General features: G+C 34.2%; 1 protein-coding gene across 5 annotated transcripts in view; it reads right to left on the reverse strand.

Moving 5' to 3' along the window:
- The window catches only part of LOC132755480 (mitotic apparatus protein p62-like), a 30048-nt gene that overhangs the window by 9001 nt on the left and 1653 nt on the right, over nt 1-19394 (reverse strand). Inside the window, exons 2-8 of one of the 5 annotated variants that reach the window (XM_060746358.1) lie at nt 17084-17304; nt 14336-14432; nt 9963-10102; nt 9463-9516; nt 9022-9098; nt 6802-6823; nt 3760-3854 (exon numbers count right to left, since the gene is read on the reverse strand). In XM_060746358.1, coding sequence (XP_060602341.1) covers nt 3762-3854; nt 6802-6823; nt 9022-9098; nt 9463-9516; nt 9963-10102; nt 14336-14432; nt 17084-17304 — 704 coding nt within the window. In that variant the 3' untranslated portion in view covers nt 3760-3761. Of the gene's footprint in view, nt 1-3754; nt 3855-6801; nt 6824-9021; nt 9099-9461; nt 9517-9962; nt 10103-14335; nt 14433-17083; nt 17305-19394 lie in introns of all 5 variants that reach the window. The other 4 variants (XM_060746357.1, XM_060746360.1, XM_060746359.1 and 1 more) reach the window with 4 other exon arrangements.

The following is a 19394-nucleotide window of genomic DNA, read 5'->3' on the forward strand; positions in this document are numbered from 1 at the left end:
GGCCGCAGCCTTTACCATTTTTCAAAGAATCTTATGAAAGCTTGGTTGACCACAGTATTTTTTTTAATTGTGTCTATGTACAGTAAATTCTCCGGATATTGTGACATTAAGTGGAAAGGAAACCGCATTATTTTGCAAACAAGAAAATTGTTGATGCCAAGACCTTGAATCTGCACAATTCTGTCTTAAATGTATTTCAACAAACTTCCGTATCTTAAGTGCAGACTGTACAAGCAAAAAGTAAAATTTATTTTTAGCAATTAAGACCTTGACCCCTAAACCAAATAACTCTTTACTCAATCCAAAGTTAGAAACAACCATACAATAGCATCTAACTACTAAATTTATATGAAAGTCATTTAGTTAATAAAGGTTGCCAAAAGTACAGAAGTATGAGGCAGCAACCTCATATGCCCTAATTTATATAATAAAACATTTAAAAGTAAACTTGAGTAAAATTTGTATACCAATAAGTTTCATGACTCTAGGTCAAATACTTTTTGAGTTACGTGCAACACAAAAGTGAACGGACGGACGGATGGAATGACGGACGTACGGACAAGGGTAAATCTAAATGCCCGCCACTAACGTGGGGGCACAAAAATCCTCTGGCTTTGAGACTTATAATTGTGACCTTTCTCTTGCAGACCTGATGCTTCTTTAATCAAGAAATAGACTTGGGTTTTTAGTGGGACATTAGTATGATGGCCAACATTGCCACTTGCAGTAATTTCAAATTCCAACAAGCAATATGACAGAAGCCAAAATTTACACTTGACCACATACCTCAACCTCTTAGCGTAACCTTTATCTGTAAACTAATCAAGCTGCATGCAACACTGACAATGGTCCGTAAACATTTGTAAAGTTATGGTTGAGTGACAAAGATAATTGCAATATGTCCTCTACAAAATCTATGATTCCAGTAGACATTTTTTATGGTACATTGTATAATTATGTAAAAAGTACAGAAGTATGAGGCAGCAACCTCATATGCCCTAATTTATATAATAAAACATTTAAAAGTAAACTTGAGTAAAATTTGTATACCAATAACATTCTTTGAAATAATAAGTAGTCTAAATTTGAAATTAGGAAACAAGCTATGTTCTTTAAATACTTGTGTACAAATTCTAAATCTTAGATCTATTCTATAAATTAAGAAAAAGGGATGATGTTGCATAGCAGGATATGTATGCTGGCTGGTTTATCACATGGTCTTTATTTCCAATAATTAAACATGCTTTTAATTGTCTGAAAATCTTCACTTGTGAATCCAATTATAATACACCCACATCCAAAAAATATATAAATACATTTGAATCAGAAATATTGTTAGCTGATTTTTCTTTCAATTTAATCATTATTTTTATTTTGAGCTCAAGATGGTGCATTAACCAATGTCAAGAACACTTGGTCTTATTTTAAGACAATCTGTTTTAAAAGAAGAGTGCTCTATTATCTACTATGTACATAAATCCAATGTAAATACTTCATAAATTTACCCTCCTTTTATATATGATAAAAATAGAAGTATAGGTTCCAAAACAGTATGTCTCTTGTTTTGAAAACCATTCAATTTTGTTGGAGGGGTCAAGTAGCACAAAGCCATATAACATAGAGTCCTCTTTTCCTACTGTCTCATTTCCATCCAAATTTATTACTGGGGTCTGATTAAACTCAACGACATGTGAAAAATAAGTAGGTTACTTATATTCTGTTTAGGCCAAAACAAGATGAAAAATGAGATTCTTATACCATCCCAATACCATTTCCTTCTCCAGAAACATTCCAAATGTTATTTCCCTGACAAGAAACATTATTTCTAATGTTTCCTTCTCCAGAAACATTTGCAGCCAAACAAATCGGACTGCTGATGCATTTCATATCTTTAGCTGGTACATAGATAAATTACAATAAGCAACTTAGTAAGACTTGTATCAGATGTCCAACTATAGAGATTATAAAGGATATAATACAGAGCTTTGTAATGGATAAAAATCCTCTGGCTTTGAGACTTATAATTGTGACCTTTCTCTTGCAGACCTGATGCTTCTTTAATCAAGAAATAGACTTGGGTTTTTAGTGGGACATTAGTATGATGGCCAACATTGCCACTTGCAGTAATTTCAAATTCCACCAAGCAATATGACAGAAGCCAAAATTTACACTTGACCACATACCTCAACCTCTTAGCGTAACCTTTATCTGTAAACTAATCAAGCTGCATGCAACACTGACAATGGTCCGTAAACATTTGTAAAGTTATGGTTGAGTGACAAAGATATTCGCAATATGTCCTCTACAAAATCTATGATTCCAGTAGACATTTTTTATGGTACATTGTATATGTAATTGTACATTGAAAAAAAAAAATTACATTAAAACAAAAAAGGTGTGATTTAATATATTAATATGTTCACTTTGCAGAAGCAAAAAAATTAAAGTGTATTTTTAAGCTGTCTAATCTTTGTTTTATCAGCACTGTTATCAGAGCCTCAATATAACTTCATGTTGGCCTTTAATTAAACAATTGTTTATAGTTTTACAAGGTACTCAAAGCAAAGTGCCCCCTGAAGTATTGAAAATAAACAACTCCATACCAGCTGACTAAACTTAAATTATCTCGTTTCACTGTTTCTATTCAAAACAATCACAATAGCTTATGATTAAAAGCCAAGTAAAGTAGATATATAAAACTTTTTGAACACTTGCTGTGTTTTAAAGCCAAAAGAGAAAGTGCTGGGGTATAAACTTGTTATTTAAAATGTCATAAACAATGTTGTTTTTACTTGAAAAAAAAGTTGCACGAAAAATCAAAATTTGACTAAGCACTGAAAAGACTGTTTATGTTACTGTGACTTTAAACACTGAGGTGTTAACATTCATCTGTAAAGGGTAATGACTGTCAAAAACCTTTTTTTTTTTAATATTCAAAGTTAAAAAGGGTCATAGCTGCTAAAATATTGCTTTCAGGATAATGCCCCTCATCTAACAACTGCAATGTCAAAATGTATGTTAAAGTATTCAAAATTTCATGCTGGTATCTTCAGATTAGTTTTGACATCATTTTACGATAAGCAATTTTGGAAAAAATTCTAAGATAAAAAGGGTCATAACCTTTTTAAGTATAACTCAGTGATGGCCATTGTTTCACAGCTGTTCCTTGTCATGACAAACAAGTATTACATGTTTAATGTTGATACCTTTCATAGTTTGAGATCATTTTGCTTAAATATGGAATTTTGACAATTCCAAGTTAAAAAGAGGCAGAACTCTAAACAATATAGATTTCAGAACAAGCCCTTTGTCTAACAACTGCATCTGATGGTAATTAGTTCAAGTTTCATGTTGATAACTTTTAAAATGTTTGAATAATAGCTACATTAAAGATTTTGCTCTACTGTGAACACTATTATGATCATACTAATTAAAGTAATATATGTAGCTGGACTTTTTGTTCAAAACAGACATTAGCTAAAAATAGAACAGTATAAATAAAACCAGCTTTTCAGAAACAAGCTACAAATCTTAGAGAATCTATTTCTAGAAGACATTCTTGGAATTCCTGTCCTTTACCTACAAAAAAATGAAATGCTAAATGTTTTCAAATTGCCTTGAATTTCTTTTTTATCCAATGTTCAGGTGTTTTTAGAATGGTTTGTCCTTAAATATTTAACCTTGCTGAAACTTGGAACTTTAAGGTAATAACCTTGATAATAAATAACAGATGTCTACGAATTTCCTTTTTCACCTTACAATTATCTGCTCATTCTCCTTTTAGCTTTCACAATCCTACGCTTTTGGCCCTCCTTCAAAGTAACCACCAGTCTTTTTACCTTTATTTCTTTCCCCTGCAAAGGAAAGGGAACTTTCTTTGCCACTAACTTATTTCAATCTTATGAATTTTGTATGGTTTTCCCAGAAACTCTGAACAAAACACTGATTTATGCAATCACCCTGTGACAAATAAGTCAAAGTTTTCTTTAAAGAACATGTTCTGGAGTAAAATAATGCATTTTTTTTGCATTAAGACAATGTGGCATAAAAAGAAATTCCTCGGCAGGGATAAGAGCAAAGGGAAGCAACTAATGAGATTGCTTAAATTTTGTCAAGACGCAATTATCTTCCTGTTTTAGTAACAAGTGTATGACATGATATTAAGATAAATATTTATTTTCTAATACACTCCCCCGTGAACTGAAAATGAAGCCTGTCACATGCAACAAAATAAAACTAGAATAATTTGATTAACATAATACTTGCCAGACAGATTATCAAGAACCTAGATTGTATGAAATTCAAGAATTTTCTAAGTTCATGAAAGGGAAAATTTAAGTAGCTAAAAAAATGTCCATATGAGTTATAGTTTTTTAACTACAAAGTTTCACAAATATTATAAAATTGTTGTTGAAACTAAAAACAAGAATGATGTTGCATCAAGTGTCAATGACCTTGTCCTAATGATCTAAAAATGGATAAAAGAAAGAAATGGCGGGGCAGCCTTTGTTTACCAAATATCATGAGGCTGTGATCTAACGAAAATTTTCTATAGTTGACCATTTTATAATGTCGAAAATATTGCAAAAATAATATTTAGGTGATTCTGATTATCAGTGTTCCTAGTATATTTACTCATCATAAGACCAGATGGTCGACAGGTAGAAATTCACAATATTATTACCCTACCCATGTACCTGTATATACATTATTTTACTTATGCTGATGTTTCAATCAATAACTAGAAATGTGTCCATAGGACACGGGTGCCCCCACCGCGCCACTGTTCTGTCAATCTTTTTACTAAGTCAAGGGAAATAACTCTACAAATACTGGATAAATCCACATGCGAAACCCCAGGTGCAAATCTAAATATGCTGAGCAACCTGCCCATAAGGTTTAATGACTATGTCAAATCCTTTTTGAGTAACTTGTGACACAAGTTGAAAATTGCAAAAAATTTCTAAGTTTTGGGCAATAACTCTAAAAATACTAAATAAATCCAGAAGAAAATACCTGGTGCACAACTGCACATGCTGATCAATATTCCTGTAAAGTTTCATGACTCTGGGTCAAATACTTTTTGAGTTACGTGCGACACAAGTTGAAAATTGCAAAAATTTTCTAAGTGAAGGGCAATAACTCTAAAAATACTAAATAAATCCAGACGAAAATACCTGGTGCACAACTGCACATGCTGATCAATATTCCTGTAAAGTTTCATGACTCTAGGTCAAATACTTTTTGAGTTACGTGCGACACAAGTTGAAAATTGCAAAATTTTACAAAGTCAAGGGCAATAACTCTGAAAATACTAAAAATATCCAGACGAAAATACCCAGGTGCACAACTACACATGCTGATCAACATTCCTGTAAAGTTTCATGACTCTAGGTCAAATACTTTTTGAGTTACATGCGACACAAGTTAAAAATTGCAATATTTTACTAAGTCAAGGGTAATAACTCTAATAATACTAAAAATATCCAGACGAAAATACCCAGGTGCACAACAACACATGCTGATCAACATTCTTGTAAATATTCATGACTCTAGGTCAAATACTTTTTGAGTTACGTGCGACACAAAAGTGAACGGACGGACGGACAGACAAGGGTAAATCTAAATGCCCGCCACTAACGTGGGGGCACAAAAATAATTTACAGTAACATGTATTTCTAAATCATGCAAATAATTAAAACAAATTATTTCATAACTTTTTACAAGGATATTTTAATGTTTTAAAAAAAAATCGCAAATGCAAATGTCTATTAGCTGTTTCTGCAGTGAACTTTTTACCCTCTATAAAGTGATGCCTTTAAAATTGATCAGGAATTAATAATATTGTTTTTTGTTCCTGGTGTATGTACCGTCCCCTTTCCCTAACTTTTTTCTTCACTGCATTTTGGGATTGGGTTCGGTTTGTCCATAATTTGTATGTCACAGCCCTGAATTTGAGGTTATTATACAATTTGATGCCTGACAAATCAACAAGAACTTGAAACAAACAAAAAATGTGTATTTTTCAAACCTTCTACACTCAATTCTAAATACTCTGTTAATTGTACTTGACACATTATGCATAATGATTGGCACATTGAACAAGCATTACAGTGGATATGGTACATTATAAATGTTTTATGTTTAGTGAAAAAAGGGTGGTTTTATGTGGTTAGGGTTATAACAGGGTGCGCTATAACAGGGTGGCAGTGTACAACTTGTGGGTCTTGCATAGTAACCCGAAATTTTTAATATCAACAACATTTGTAAACATTTAAAGTGAATTATTAACCTTTAGTTGATGTGGATATTATCTTGCATGCAAAAACACTTTTCACGAAGGGCTATAATTCAATTGGTACTAAAATTATGAAAACTACAGTGACCTCTAGATATGGTCTTGACGACTGAACAGTTTAGTGAAGACCTAATCTGTTGTTGTGATTTCCCCAGCTTAGCTCAAGATGGAGAGCATCAAATTTGGGACATCAAATCTAATAGTGTACGTATCTACCAGCAGATTCAAGAAATGTGGGTCAAGGATAATAACAGTTTTCTTAGAGAAGTCAACTGCTTAATGACAGATACACGGACAAAAATCTCATACAAACTTGATAAAATACTTTATAAAAGTTATAATTCTCATTCAAAGACACATTTTATACAGTAAATGTGTTCTATTATAATCAAACAAATTCATTTCCATTTCAAGTAATGGAAATCTACACTGAAATGAAAAGGGACTGTCAAAATAAAACACCACATGCAATGTTTCTCAGTGTAAAAATGTTGAAGCCTTACCTTTGCTCCTTTCTTTTTCTTCCTGCAATAGCAAAAAATATGAATGAAACAAAATACATAAAACCCACTTTTCTTCAGCCTCAGTTTTATTGATTCAATACAGAAAGTTCAATGTCAGAATGTGGCAGAACTGATGCCCCATTGATTAACAAGACCATGAAAATGACAACTTGTACGAGACAAACAATCCTTGTTTCTCATTCTCATTAGGTTGCCAGAAAAGTTTACTTTAAGCTAGTTTTGAAAAGGCCCATTCTACAAGCTAGAATAGTGCCATTTAATAAGTTAAAGGTATATTAATACCTTCACATAAGTGAACCAGTCATATAATATACATCAATATGAGACAAGTCAAACATTTACATCAGAGTATCCGTTAATAATTTACATTGAACCTGAACACACCTGTTCCCAGTGTCACCATGGGTCAAATTACCAGAACTTTTCCCAATGGCAAATATGCTTTATTTTTTCTCAATCTTTAAAAAAAATCCCAGTCAAAACAGAAATTCAGGTTATCTTAACTGACAAACTTGCTGGATCTGTTCATTTCAGTGTGGTATCATACAGAATGATGTTTCCAAATATTTCATTGTAAAATTTAGTGTATTTTTTATGCTTTGACAGAAACTTGCATTGGTTGGAATAAACAATTTTGCACACTTCAAAATACTATGTAAACAAGAATGTCGAACGACACATATACCCCCTTTTCTAGCCATTGACTCACATAATTGGTAATTTTATTACAGAACCTTGCCAAAAATGGGTACATGGAAGTGTTCAATTATGGAAAAATCAACAGAAACCATTTTGACATTTAAGGCCCATGTGATATTGACCTTTGACCTAGTGACCCCAAAATCAAAAGGGGTCATCTACTAGTTATTACAAATCACTATGTGAAATATGAAGACTTTGTGATGAATACTTTTCAAGATAATCAGCGGAAACCATTTTGACATTCAAGGCCCCTGTGACCTTGACCTTTGACCTAGTGACCCCAAAATCAATAGGGGACATCTAGTAGTTATGACCAATCAATGTGCGAAATATGAAGACTTTGTGATACACACTTTTCAAGATAATCCGCGGAAACCATTTCGACATTTAAGGCCCCTATGACCTTGACCTTTGACCTAGTGACCCCAAAATCAATAGGGGTCATCTACTAGTTATGACCAATCACTATGTGAAATATGAAGACTTTGTGATAAATACTTTTCAAGATAATCAGCGGAAACCATTTTGACATTTAAGGCCCCTGTGATCTTGACCTTTGACCTAGTGACCCCAAAATCAATAGGGGTCATCTACTAGTTATGACCAATCACTATGTGAAATATGAAGACTTTGTGATAAATACTTTTCAAGATAATCAGCGGAAACCATTTTGACATTTAAGGCCCCTGTGATCTTGACCTTTGACCTAGTGACCCCAAAATCAATAGGGGTCATCTACTAGTGATGATCAATCACTATGTGAAATATAAAGACTTTGAGATACATACTTTTCAAGATAATCAGCGGAAACCATTTTGACATTTAAAGCCCCTGTGACCTTGACCTTTGACCTAGTGACCCCAAAATCAATAGGGGTCATCTACTAGTGATGACCAATCACTATGTGAAATATGAAGACTTTGTGATACATACTTTTCAAGATAATCAGCGGAAACCATTTTGACATTTAAGGCCCCTGTGACCTTGACCTTTGACCTAGTGACCCCAAAATCAATAGGGGTCATCTACTAGTTATGACCAATCACTGTGTGAAATATGAAGACTTTTTGATACATACTTTTCAAGATAATCAGCTGAAACCATTTTGATATTTAAGGTCCCTGTGACCTTGACCTTTGACCTAGTGACCCCAAAATCAATAGGGGTCATCTACTAGTTATGACCAATCACTATGTGAAATATGAAGACTGTGAAAAATACTTTTCAAGATAATCAGCGGAAACCATGTGGTCTACCGACGGACAGACAGACCGACCGACAGACAGACAGACAGACAGACCAACATTAGCAAAACAATATACCCCCCTCTTCTTCGAAGGGGGGCATAAAAATGCATGAAGGAAGTTTCAAAAGGTACCAAATATTTAGCCTAATTAAGCAATTTTTTGACCCAAAAAATGCCGAAATTGGGCAAGTGATTTTCTCCCAAAATGGTTAGGAAAAGGCTTACTGAATTATACAATACCAAACATTTACCCTTTTTCTGGACTCGATTCCTCATCTTCATCCATGTCATCTTCATCATCATCTTCATCATCATCATCATCATCATCCTGTAAACATACATCATACATTAGTCCCAGATTCTGTTGGATTCACGACAAGTTGATGAAGGCAATATTGGAAAATTTTATTCATATTCAGATTAGGGCAAGGAAAGCAGAATTCTATTCTTTTGAGTAATAACGAAAACAAAGAGGTGCCAAGTGATTCACAGTTTGTACTGAATAACTTGTGTTATTTTTTCAATTAGAATCAGTACACAGTTGTCTGTACACATTTATATGATGCTGTATTTATCTAGATCTAAGCTCAGGTGAGCTTATTGAGGTCAGACATCATCAGAAAAGTATGTCAGTGGAGGATGGGGTCGGGTGTGCCATGAGGAGCTCTTGGAATCACTGATTAATCAATTACCTCATCTTCCATACTGTCATCTGCACTTGACATGCTCTCATCCATCTTGCCTTTCTGTAATATAACACACAGTAAAACACTGAAACTAGGCAACTTCAAGGTAAAAATGCTAAATATTAGCTGTCAATAACAGTGTAGCCTTGTTTGATGAGCAGACTGAAGCTTTGATTACATCGTAGGCATAGTGGCATTCTATCATCACGTTTCACCAATTTAAGTTTTACTGGATATACCTTGAAAATTCTTGAAAAAGCCACCTTTCGGAACATATTAAGGAGTAGGAAAAAAAGTTTCAACTTTAATTTCTTCAGATTTTAGGACAAAATGAAAAGCGATAATTCAAATACAATACTGATTTTTTTTTTTTCATTTTTACAAATAATGATGTTGTCACTACCTAATCACTGGCTTACGCCTACACAATTAATATTCAACTATTCTAATATTAAACAATTCCAAACTCCTCCAATCACCTGAACAAATGTGTGTGCTGCACTTACCTTTGATTTTTTATCACCTGCACCTCCAGCTTTCCTCTTTTTTGATTTCTTGGGGCTCATATCTTCCTCCGTAAGTTCAGACTCCATGGTATCTTCGAGAGCAGACTCATCTTGACTGTTCAACTCATCTGGGGGGAACTCTGCAAAAATTATACATGTTGTAATCATATGCCTTTATCTTTTTTATTCCAATAAAGATATTCCAATAAGGACATAGAAAAAACATTTATTAATCTGAAAACAAGATTAAATGTGTCCTGTACATAATAAGGACATGAATGCTCCCTCATTCAACTGTCTAGTTGGTGTACTGACTACCAGTGTGATGGTCCATCATAGACAACAGCAAATGTATATGCACAACACTATGCATTATATTTATGTCAAATTATGCAACAACCCACTTTGTAGATGTTTCACAATGGACAAGTGTTCTCGTTTTTCTGACCTCTAATGTGTGACCTTTTGACTTTTAACCTAGAGACCTGCTTCATGTGTACAACAAGACATCTAATGCTGGTATCATATGTGTGAAGTAATAATAACATCCCTCAATGAGTGTAGTAGGTAGCTGTGCTCTGGTTAAAATCTTAACAGATCACTGGTGACCTTGAACTTGAATATATTGACCTAAATTACATTGACAATACTCAGTCTAACAATTGTGATTAGACTCTGTAATGAAACTGTCCCTCCCCAACTGCATCAGATTAGTATAATCCAAGGGTCCCTATTGGTATATTTTTTCGTAACAACTGACCTCAGACATTGAGTTTAATGATCCCAGTGATCTCATTGACCTCGAGTTGTTCACCTCAATTGTCATAATTTTCAACAAATAAATCCATCCGAGAAAGACAAGTCATGTACTTTAATGTACAAGTGTAACTGTGACCCTTCAAGTTTGAAACTCAATTCTTGCTTGAAACATGTTGATATATCCAACATGTATATACAATGTTATTTTAAAATCCACTGAGAAATGACAGAAACATAAAAACATCAATGCACTTTTATGAAAAATTCCCTTTGAAATAAAGTATGACCTAAAGCTAATTTTGACCTCAGGACCATAATTTAAATGATCTTGGTACAGGCCTATGTGATGATGTTTATTGCCAAATATTTAAGCTCCAGTCCATGGGCTTCCACAGAAGAATTTTTTTTAAAGGTTTTAAAGACTATTATTATCCATGGAAGGAAAGCCTATTAAGCTGTGGACATGCTTAATTTGGATCTTAAAGATATAATTTGATAACTTTGGTAGAGGATTTCTAGATACTAATGTTCTGTACCACATACCAAATCTCTGGGCAGTTTACTTTTAGACAATCATTCCTGTGTAGTTTGGTTAATATAATGACATTGGTTTCAGAGGAAATCATGTTTTAAAGATTTAACAAACTAGAAATGTGTCCATAGGGCATGGGTGCCCCACACTCCACTGTTTTGTAAATCTTATGACTCTAGGTCAAGTATTTTTTGACTACATGTGCCACAAGTTCAAAAGTAAAAATCTTTTACTAAATTAAAGGCAAAACTTTACAAATACTAAACAAATCCACAAGCAAACTCTGCATAAGTTCACATGATGACCAACATTCTTGTAAACTTTCAGGACTACAGGTCCACTACTTTTTGAGCTATGCATGAATAAAATGAAAATTGCAAATTTATACTAAGTAAAGGGCAATAACTTTAATAAAACTGAAACTAGAAATGTGTCCATAGGACACAGGTACCCCCACACTCCACTGTTTTGTCAATATAATGACTATGTCAAATATATTTTGGGCTACATGTTTACAAGTTTTAAACTAAAACATTTTTACTAAGTAAATGGCAAGAACTTTACAAATACAGAATAAATCCACAAGCAAATCTCAAGGTGCATAAGTACACATGCTGACCAACATTGTTGCCAACTTTCAGGCCTACAGGTCAAATACTTTTTGAGCTATGCATGAACAAGTTGAAAATTTCAAATTTATACAAGTCAAGAGCAATAACTCTAACAAAACTGAAAAAATCCACATGCAAAACCCCAGATGCACAACTTAACATGCTGAGCAACATTCCTAACGTTTTTATAACTCTAGGTCAACTACTTTGAGCTATGTGTGCCACAAGTTGAAAATTGCAAATTTTTACTAAGCCAAGGGCAATAACTCTACAAATACTAAATAAATCCATATGAAAACCCAAGGTGCACAACTACACATGCTGATCAACATTCCTGTAAAGTTTCATGACTCTAAGTCAAATACTTCGAGCTATGTGTGACAGACAGGTTGAAAATTGCAAATATTTACTAAATCAAGAGCAATAACTCTACAAATACAAAATAAATCCACATGAAAATACTCAGGAGCACAATTACACATGCTGAGCAACATTCTTGTAATGTTTCATGGCTCCAGGTCAAATACTTTCTGAGCTATGTGGGACACAAAATGAGAACGAACGGACGAACAGAAAAGAGTAAATCTATTAATGCCCCCCACCCCCACCCCAAAGTGGGGGCACAAAATTTGACAAACCTATAGATGTGTAATTTATACAAGTCATACAAATAGAGCAATTAGGCAAATTTGTGATTGTGTATATTTAGTCAGTCTTTTTGTTAGTTTGTTAATTGGCATGTTTCTTTATGGATGAGTTATTGTTGCATTATTTTCTATCTTAAATGTAGGTTACTTCAAGGAATGTTATTGGTCAATATTAAGTAGAATTTTTTATAGGAACAATCTTGAATATTCAAGTCTTTGTTTGCTATTGCATTATGACCTTGACCTTTGATAAGCACAACACTTAAACCTCTAATCATGGTGTACAGTTGTATCAAGTAATACTGAAATTATCAATGCATACTGCTCTACAAATTATACTGATGCCGAATGTGTTTGCTCATTGGAAGAATGTATATGTAGTAGAGCAGAATAATTCCATTATAAGAGGTCTTTTGGTAATGAAAACTGATGGCTATAGTGATTACAGATTTGAAACCTATGTGAATACTGATGGCTGAAAATAACAAAGTCAATAACTGAAAAATAATGCAGGGTAGGTTATCATTCTTGTGTGCTGCATCCCTCCTCAGTAAAATCTATCCACCTATGAAGTTTCAAGTTGATGCCTCAAATACTTTTTGAGAAAAAAATTGAATTGAAAAATTAAGTATGAAAAATAACAAAGGGCAATAACTCAAAAATTATGCAGGGTAGAGGGGTAGAGTTATCATTCTTGTGCACTGCACACCTCCTGAGTTAGATCTATGCACCTATGAAGTTTCATAATGATATCTCAAAGGCCTTTTGAGTTATGCTCTGGACAAAAATTAATTTTGAAAAATAAAAAAGGGCAATAACTAAACAATTATGCAGGGTAGAGTTATCATTCTTGTGCACTGCACTCTTCCTCAATGAGATCCATCCACCTATGAAGTTTCAAGTTGATACCTCAAATACTTTTTGAGATAAGCTCCGGACAAAATAGTATGAAAAAGAACTAAGGGCAATAACTCAAAAATTGTACAGGGAACAGTTATCATTCTTGTGCACAGCATTCCTCCTCAATAAAATCTATCCAGCTATGACATTTCATGTTGACATCTCAAACACTTTTGAGTTATGCTCCACTCGGGTGAAAAATTAGGTATGAAAAATAACAAAGGGCAATAACTCAAAAATTATGAAAGGTAGAGTTAACATTCTTGTGCATTGCACTCCTCCTTAATGAGATCCATCCACTTATGAAGTTTCAAGTTGATACCTCAAATACTTTTTGAGATAAGCTCTGGACAAAATAGCATGAAAAAGAACAAAGGGCAATAACTCAAAAATTGTATAGGGAAGAGTTATCATTCTTGCGCACAACATTTCTCAATAAGATCTATCCACCTATGACATTTCATGTTGATATCTCAAACACTTTTTGAGTTATGCTCCACTCGGGTGAAAAATTAAGTATGAAAAATAACAAAGGGCAATAACTCAAAAATTATGAAAGGTAGAGTTATCATTCTTGTGCACTGCACACCTCCTGAGTGAGATCTATGCACCTATGAAGTTTCATGTTGATATCTCATAGGCTTTTGGAGTTATGCTCTGGACAAAAATCAATTTTGAAAAATAACAAAGGGCAATAACTCAAAAATTATGCAGGGTAGAGTTATCATTCTTGTGCACTGCACTCCTCTTCAATGAGGTCTATCCACCTATGAAGTTTCAAGTTGATAACTCAAATTCTTTTAGAGATATGCTCCGGACAAAAATGTCGGACAGAAGGACAGACGGACGGACAGACGGAAGGTCGGACGGAGACTATTTCTATATCCCCCACCGCCTTTTTGGCGGGGGATAATTAGCACTTACCAACTAACTGCTGTCCACCAAGAGAAATTGGACCTGAACCTTCCACCAATTTGAAAGTAGCTTTAACCTCATTGCCAAAACTTATATCTAAATTGCACTGAAATAAAAGAAAAATATTTCAATTAAATGATAAATTAGCAAAAATCTTAAATTAAGACACTATTGAGTGGTGATAAAATTAATAGTTTACAGCATCGAACATTTCTGATAATCTCCAACTTTATTAGTGTCATTTTATAAGAATCTGTTCACTGGCTGCCAGTACAGACCGGAATATCTAGCTCGACGGTAACTGTTTACGGCGGTAACGAGGCTCTGCCGAGTTTCCGCTAAACAGTTACCCGAGAGCTAGATATTTCCCCGTCTGTACTGACAGCTGGTGTTTGATTCTTTTTCTTGCATATTATATATCTGTTATTTTCAGAACAGACATTACAATAACTGATATTCTCATTACGCACTTTTTTCTTATAGTAGCGTATGAACTTACAACATCATTCATAACTTTAAAATGACATCTTAAGAATGCAATTCATTCATAAATGGCGCGCGGCAATGACGTCATTTAAAGCACAAGACTTGTCTTACATTGGGGGTGTTAGACAGGTTTTTCTAGCACCGGCGTAAACGGTAGATAATCCTGTCTGATATGCTAGAAATTGTTTGCATCTAGTAGGTATTCAGCTCAGTCCAACAAGAGCACCACATGTGTTTATCGTCTGATAAAAGTTTAAAAGGGGCATAACTCACAATTATGCCACTTGTTTAATAAATACACCTCGTCATTTTTGTTTGATTTGGGTTTTACGTCACACCGACACAGTAGAGGTCATTTGGCAACGTTCCAGCTTTACTGGTGGAGGAAGACCTGAGTAAAACCACCGACATTCCCCAAGCTAGCTGGATAGCTTCCCCACATGAAAGAATCCAAAGCCCTGTTGGGATTCGAACCCACAGTGGTGAGGGGCAAGTGGTTTGAAGTCAACAACCTAAACCACGCGACCACGGGCATCCCGTACCTTGTCATGATAAGCAAGTATTAAAGTAACATGTTTGCATCTTTTAAAAATTTTTAATTGGGCTACATTTTTACACCATGACAATGCTGCAGCCATCAGCTTAGCTTTCTTGCATGCCAAGAACAAGAGCCGGGTTTGAACCGGATGATGCTCCCCGAATAGGTTTTCAACAGGAAAGAACACGTCTTGTAGTTTCAAGAGTGATGTCCCTGGACAAAGTGCAATAATTCCAAAATTAGGCAAGACAGATTTACTGTTCTTTGAAATGGACTTCTAATAAATGAGATCTATCTACCTACAAAGTTTCTTGTTGATATCTCTTATAATTTTAGAGTAATGTCCCGCACAAAGTTCAAAATGTAAAAATGAAAGGGCAATAACTCCAAAATTAGGCAAGGCAGAATTACGGTTCTTGTGCAATGCACATCTATTTATTGATATAATAATATCTATCTACAAAGTTTCATGTTGATATCTCTTGTAATTTTAGAGTTATGTCCCAGACAAGATTTTTCTAAATGGGGAGATAATTCAAAAACAGGGCTAAACAGAGTAATAGTTCTTTTGCACTGCACTTCCTTGCAATGAGATCTATCTACATACAAAGTTTCATGTTAATATCTCTTATAGTCTTAGAGTTGTGTTCCGCATAAAGTTCAAAGTGTAAAAATATACAATGAGCAAAAACTAAAAAATTAGGCAAGGCAGAGCAACAGTTCTTGTGCACCGCAAAATAGAGTGATGGTTCTTTGACACTGCACTCCATCTCAATGCCCGTTACCACTGTGTGAAGTTTAAACAAATTATCTCCAAGGGTTTTCAAGTTATGCTCAAGACAACGGACTGACAGATGGACAAGACAGCAACTATATGCTCTCTCTTCAGGGAGCATAAAAAACCTTTCTTACACTCCCATGTAAGACAAGTCTGCTTTAAATGACATCAGTCCTACTCTTCTTTGTAAATGAATTGCATTCTTGGAATGTCATTTAGCTGATATGAATGATTCATAGTTGCAAATTCATATACTACTATTATTAAGAGGAAAGCGATACATAGAATTTCCGAAAAATGATTGATGTATGCAAGAAATATGTATTGTAAGAAAACAATCATATAGTCTGGCTGCCATAATAGACTAATATCTGTCATATGTTGTGGTTCGGATCGGAATATCTGTCCCGAGGTGACCCGTCTATTGGGCGTAACAAGGCTTGCCAAGATACCGCCCATGGGCAGATTACCGAGGGACGGATATTCCGATCTGAACCGCAAACATGTCAGATATTTTTTCTTGCATATTTTACGATATTACATTATATTTTGAATTCTTTATCTTAATTTTCAATGGAATTTATGTCATTACAACCGTAACTATTTTCGTACAACAGTGTATGAAATTGCAACTTCATTCATAACGGTAAAATTACGTCATCCTAAGCGTGCCATTGTACAGCACGCGACTAATCTGGCACCCCCTATGCCAGATGAAATTTCCGGCATGGGTAAAACTAACAGAAACGCCAGTCTGATATGCAAGAAAGGAATATCTGGCTCTTGTATAACTTTAACATAAACAGAACCTTGTTACACCTTTGAGCTAGATATTCAATTCTGTACTGGCAGAAAGTGCAAGATCCTTATATTCTTTGCAACATTCTGACGAGCTAAAAATCAAGCAGAGTGGTAAGAACTTAAACATTGTGTGATGAGCTGAAGAGTTACCTACCATATCTGACTGGCCTAATGTTAATGATAGTAAAGGCTGTGATATATCAGTTTTGTCAAAGTTTTTGGTTTCTATTTGTACAAGATTTCTTTCTCCTTTAACTGCCGACGCTCCTAGCACAGCATTTTTAAGGAATAAAGTGTGTACAAGGTAATCATTATCCTCGTCTTCCTCCTCAAAAGTCCAGGTGTATGTTGGTTTATCCTTGCTTAACTCCACACCTACAATACACAAATACACAAAATCAGATCCATCAACTTGTTATTCAAACATGCATACACAGTGTTATTTTATGCTTGTCTATCGAGTACAAACGATTTTGGCAAAACTTAAAAAAATATAGCTTTCAGAATTATGCCCCTTGTCTAAACACTGCATCGTGTCATGTTAAGTATCTCAATTTTAAAATGTTTGAATGAATAATTGGATATTCTGACAACTGTCGGAGAATAGATTATTTTGCTCAAAGATGTAGAGCATTGTTACTTTCACCTGTAATCAGTAAGTAGCAATGTTAAAGCTCTTGGCTATGGTAGGATTTTTTCTGATGCATTTGCATGTTTTTGTTTCAAACTAAAAATATTCATCATTACCAAAAAGCACAACACACACATTAAATACAATTAGTTTGGAAAATTTTCAATGACTACAGTATTACACTCAGTCCTGCAGGGGCACAAGGGTATTTAAATTAACAATTAAAAAGAAAATGTAAAAAACAATGATCACTTGTTAAAAATTAAAGCCACTATAGATTTGTATGGGTCCAAAATGAAAAAAATTTCTCATTTCATATACAACTAGAAATGTGTCTTTACGCCACAGATGCCCCCTGCATGCAGCCAAAATTTCAGATGTTAAAAATTCTAGTTCCAAATTTGTTTGTACAAACTATTTTTTTTTCATTTTAAGTTTGCAGTCCTTAAAACTATTCAATGTTAATTAACAAACCATTTTTGATTTTTTTATTTGTAGCCAAAATAATGACTACATACATTTTCACAAAAGTATGAGTGCTGTAACCGAAAATTCGAAATTTTTTCAACATTCAAGAGAGATAACTTTGTCCAAAATCATAGGTCCCTGAACAAATTCAAACTTGAACCGCTAATATTCCTAAGATGTATCTATATATCAAATTTGAGTTGAATGTGTACAACCATTTGGGAGATAATGAACAGAACTAAGAATTTCTGATTTTTTTCAAAGTTCAAGAGGGATAACTCTGTAAGCTATCATCGAACCATGACCAAATTTGATCCTGACCAGTGTATTCTTCTGACATATCCATATGTTAAATTTGAGTTAAATATGTACAAATGTTAGGGAGATAATGAACCGAAACTGAAAATTTCCTTTTTTTCAAAGTTAAAAGAGACATTACACTGCCAGAAATATCATCGAACCATGACCAAATTCAAACTTGACCTGCGCATTCCTTTGACGTATCTGACATATCCATATGTCAAATTTGAGTTGAATGTGTAATACTGTTGGGGAGATAATGAACGGAAACTGAAAATTTCACATTATTTTCAAAATGAAAGGGGCATAACTCTGCCAAAAACCAGCGAAATACTGTGTAATAAATACCGTGTAATACCGTTGGGGAGATAATGAACGGAAACTGAAAATTTCATATTATTTTCAAAGTGAAAGCGGCATAACTCTGCCAAAAATCATCGAACCATGACCAAATTCCAACTTGACCTGTGCATTCCTTTGACATATACGTAAATATCAAATTTGAATTGAATGTGTATTACTGTTGAGAAGATAATGAATGGAAACTGAAAATTTCATCAAGGGGCATAACTCTGTCAAAATCATCGGACCATGACCAAATTCGAACTTGACCTGTATTTTCTCATGATAAATCCATATGTCAAATTTGAGTTGAATGTGTGCAACCGTTACTAAGATAATGAACGGAAACTGATGATGACGGAAGACAGAAGGATGGAATGACAGAATGATGGAACAGGGTAACACTATATGCCCCAGCCATTTTATGGCGGGGGTATAAAAAAGGGGCCCCTGGGGCAGTGTCAATATTGAACCAAGGGGAAAAATCCAGAGTTGTAAAGATCAATTAAAGAAATGCTTGAGATAAATGTCTATGCCTTATAGATATTGTAATTTCACATAGACTCATCTTAAATGTGTTTCTTATGTAAGTGAATATAAATTAAGTAATCTATGGGGTGGGGCCAATTTGACCTCGGGTAGTCCAATATATCAGACTTTCCAGGCTTGTTATAATTTATGTCTGTCAAGCCTGACGTTTAATAGTTATTGCTAAAATATAAAT

This window comes from Ruditapes philippinarum, unplaced genomic scaffold (assembly GCF_026571515.1).
Source record: "Ruditapes philippinarum isolate M1 unplaced genomic scaffold, ASM2657151v2 ctg219_1_1_1_1, whole genome shotgun sequence".
Lineage (NCBI taxonomy): Eukaryota > Metazoa > Mollusca > Bivalvia > Venerida > Veneridae > Ruditapes > Ruditapes philippinarum.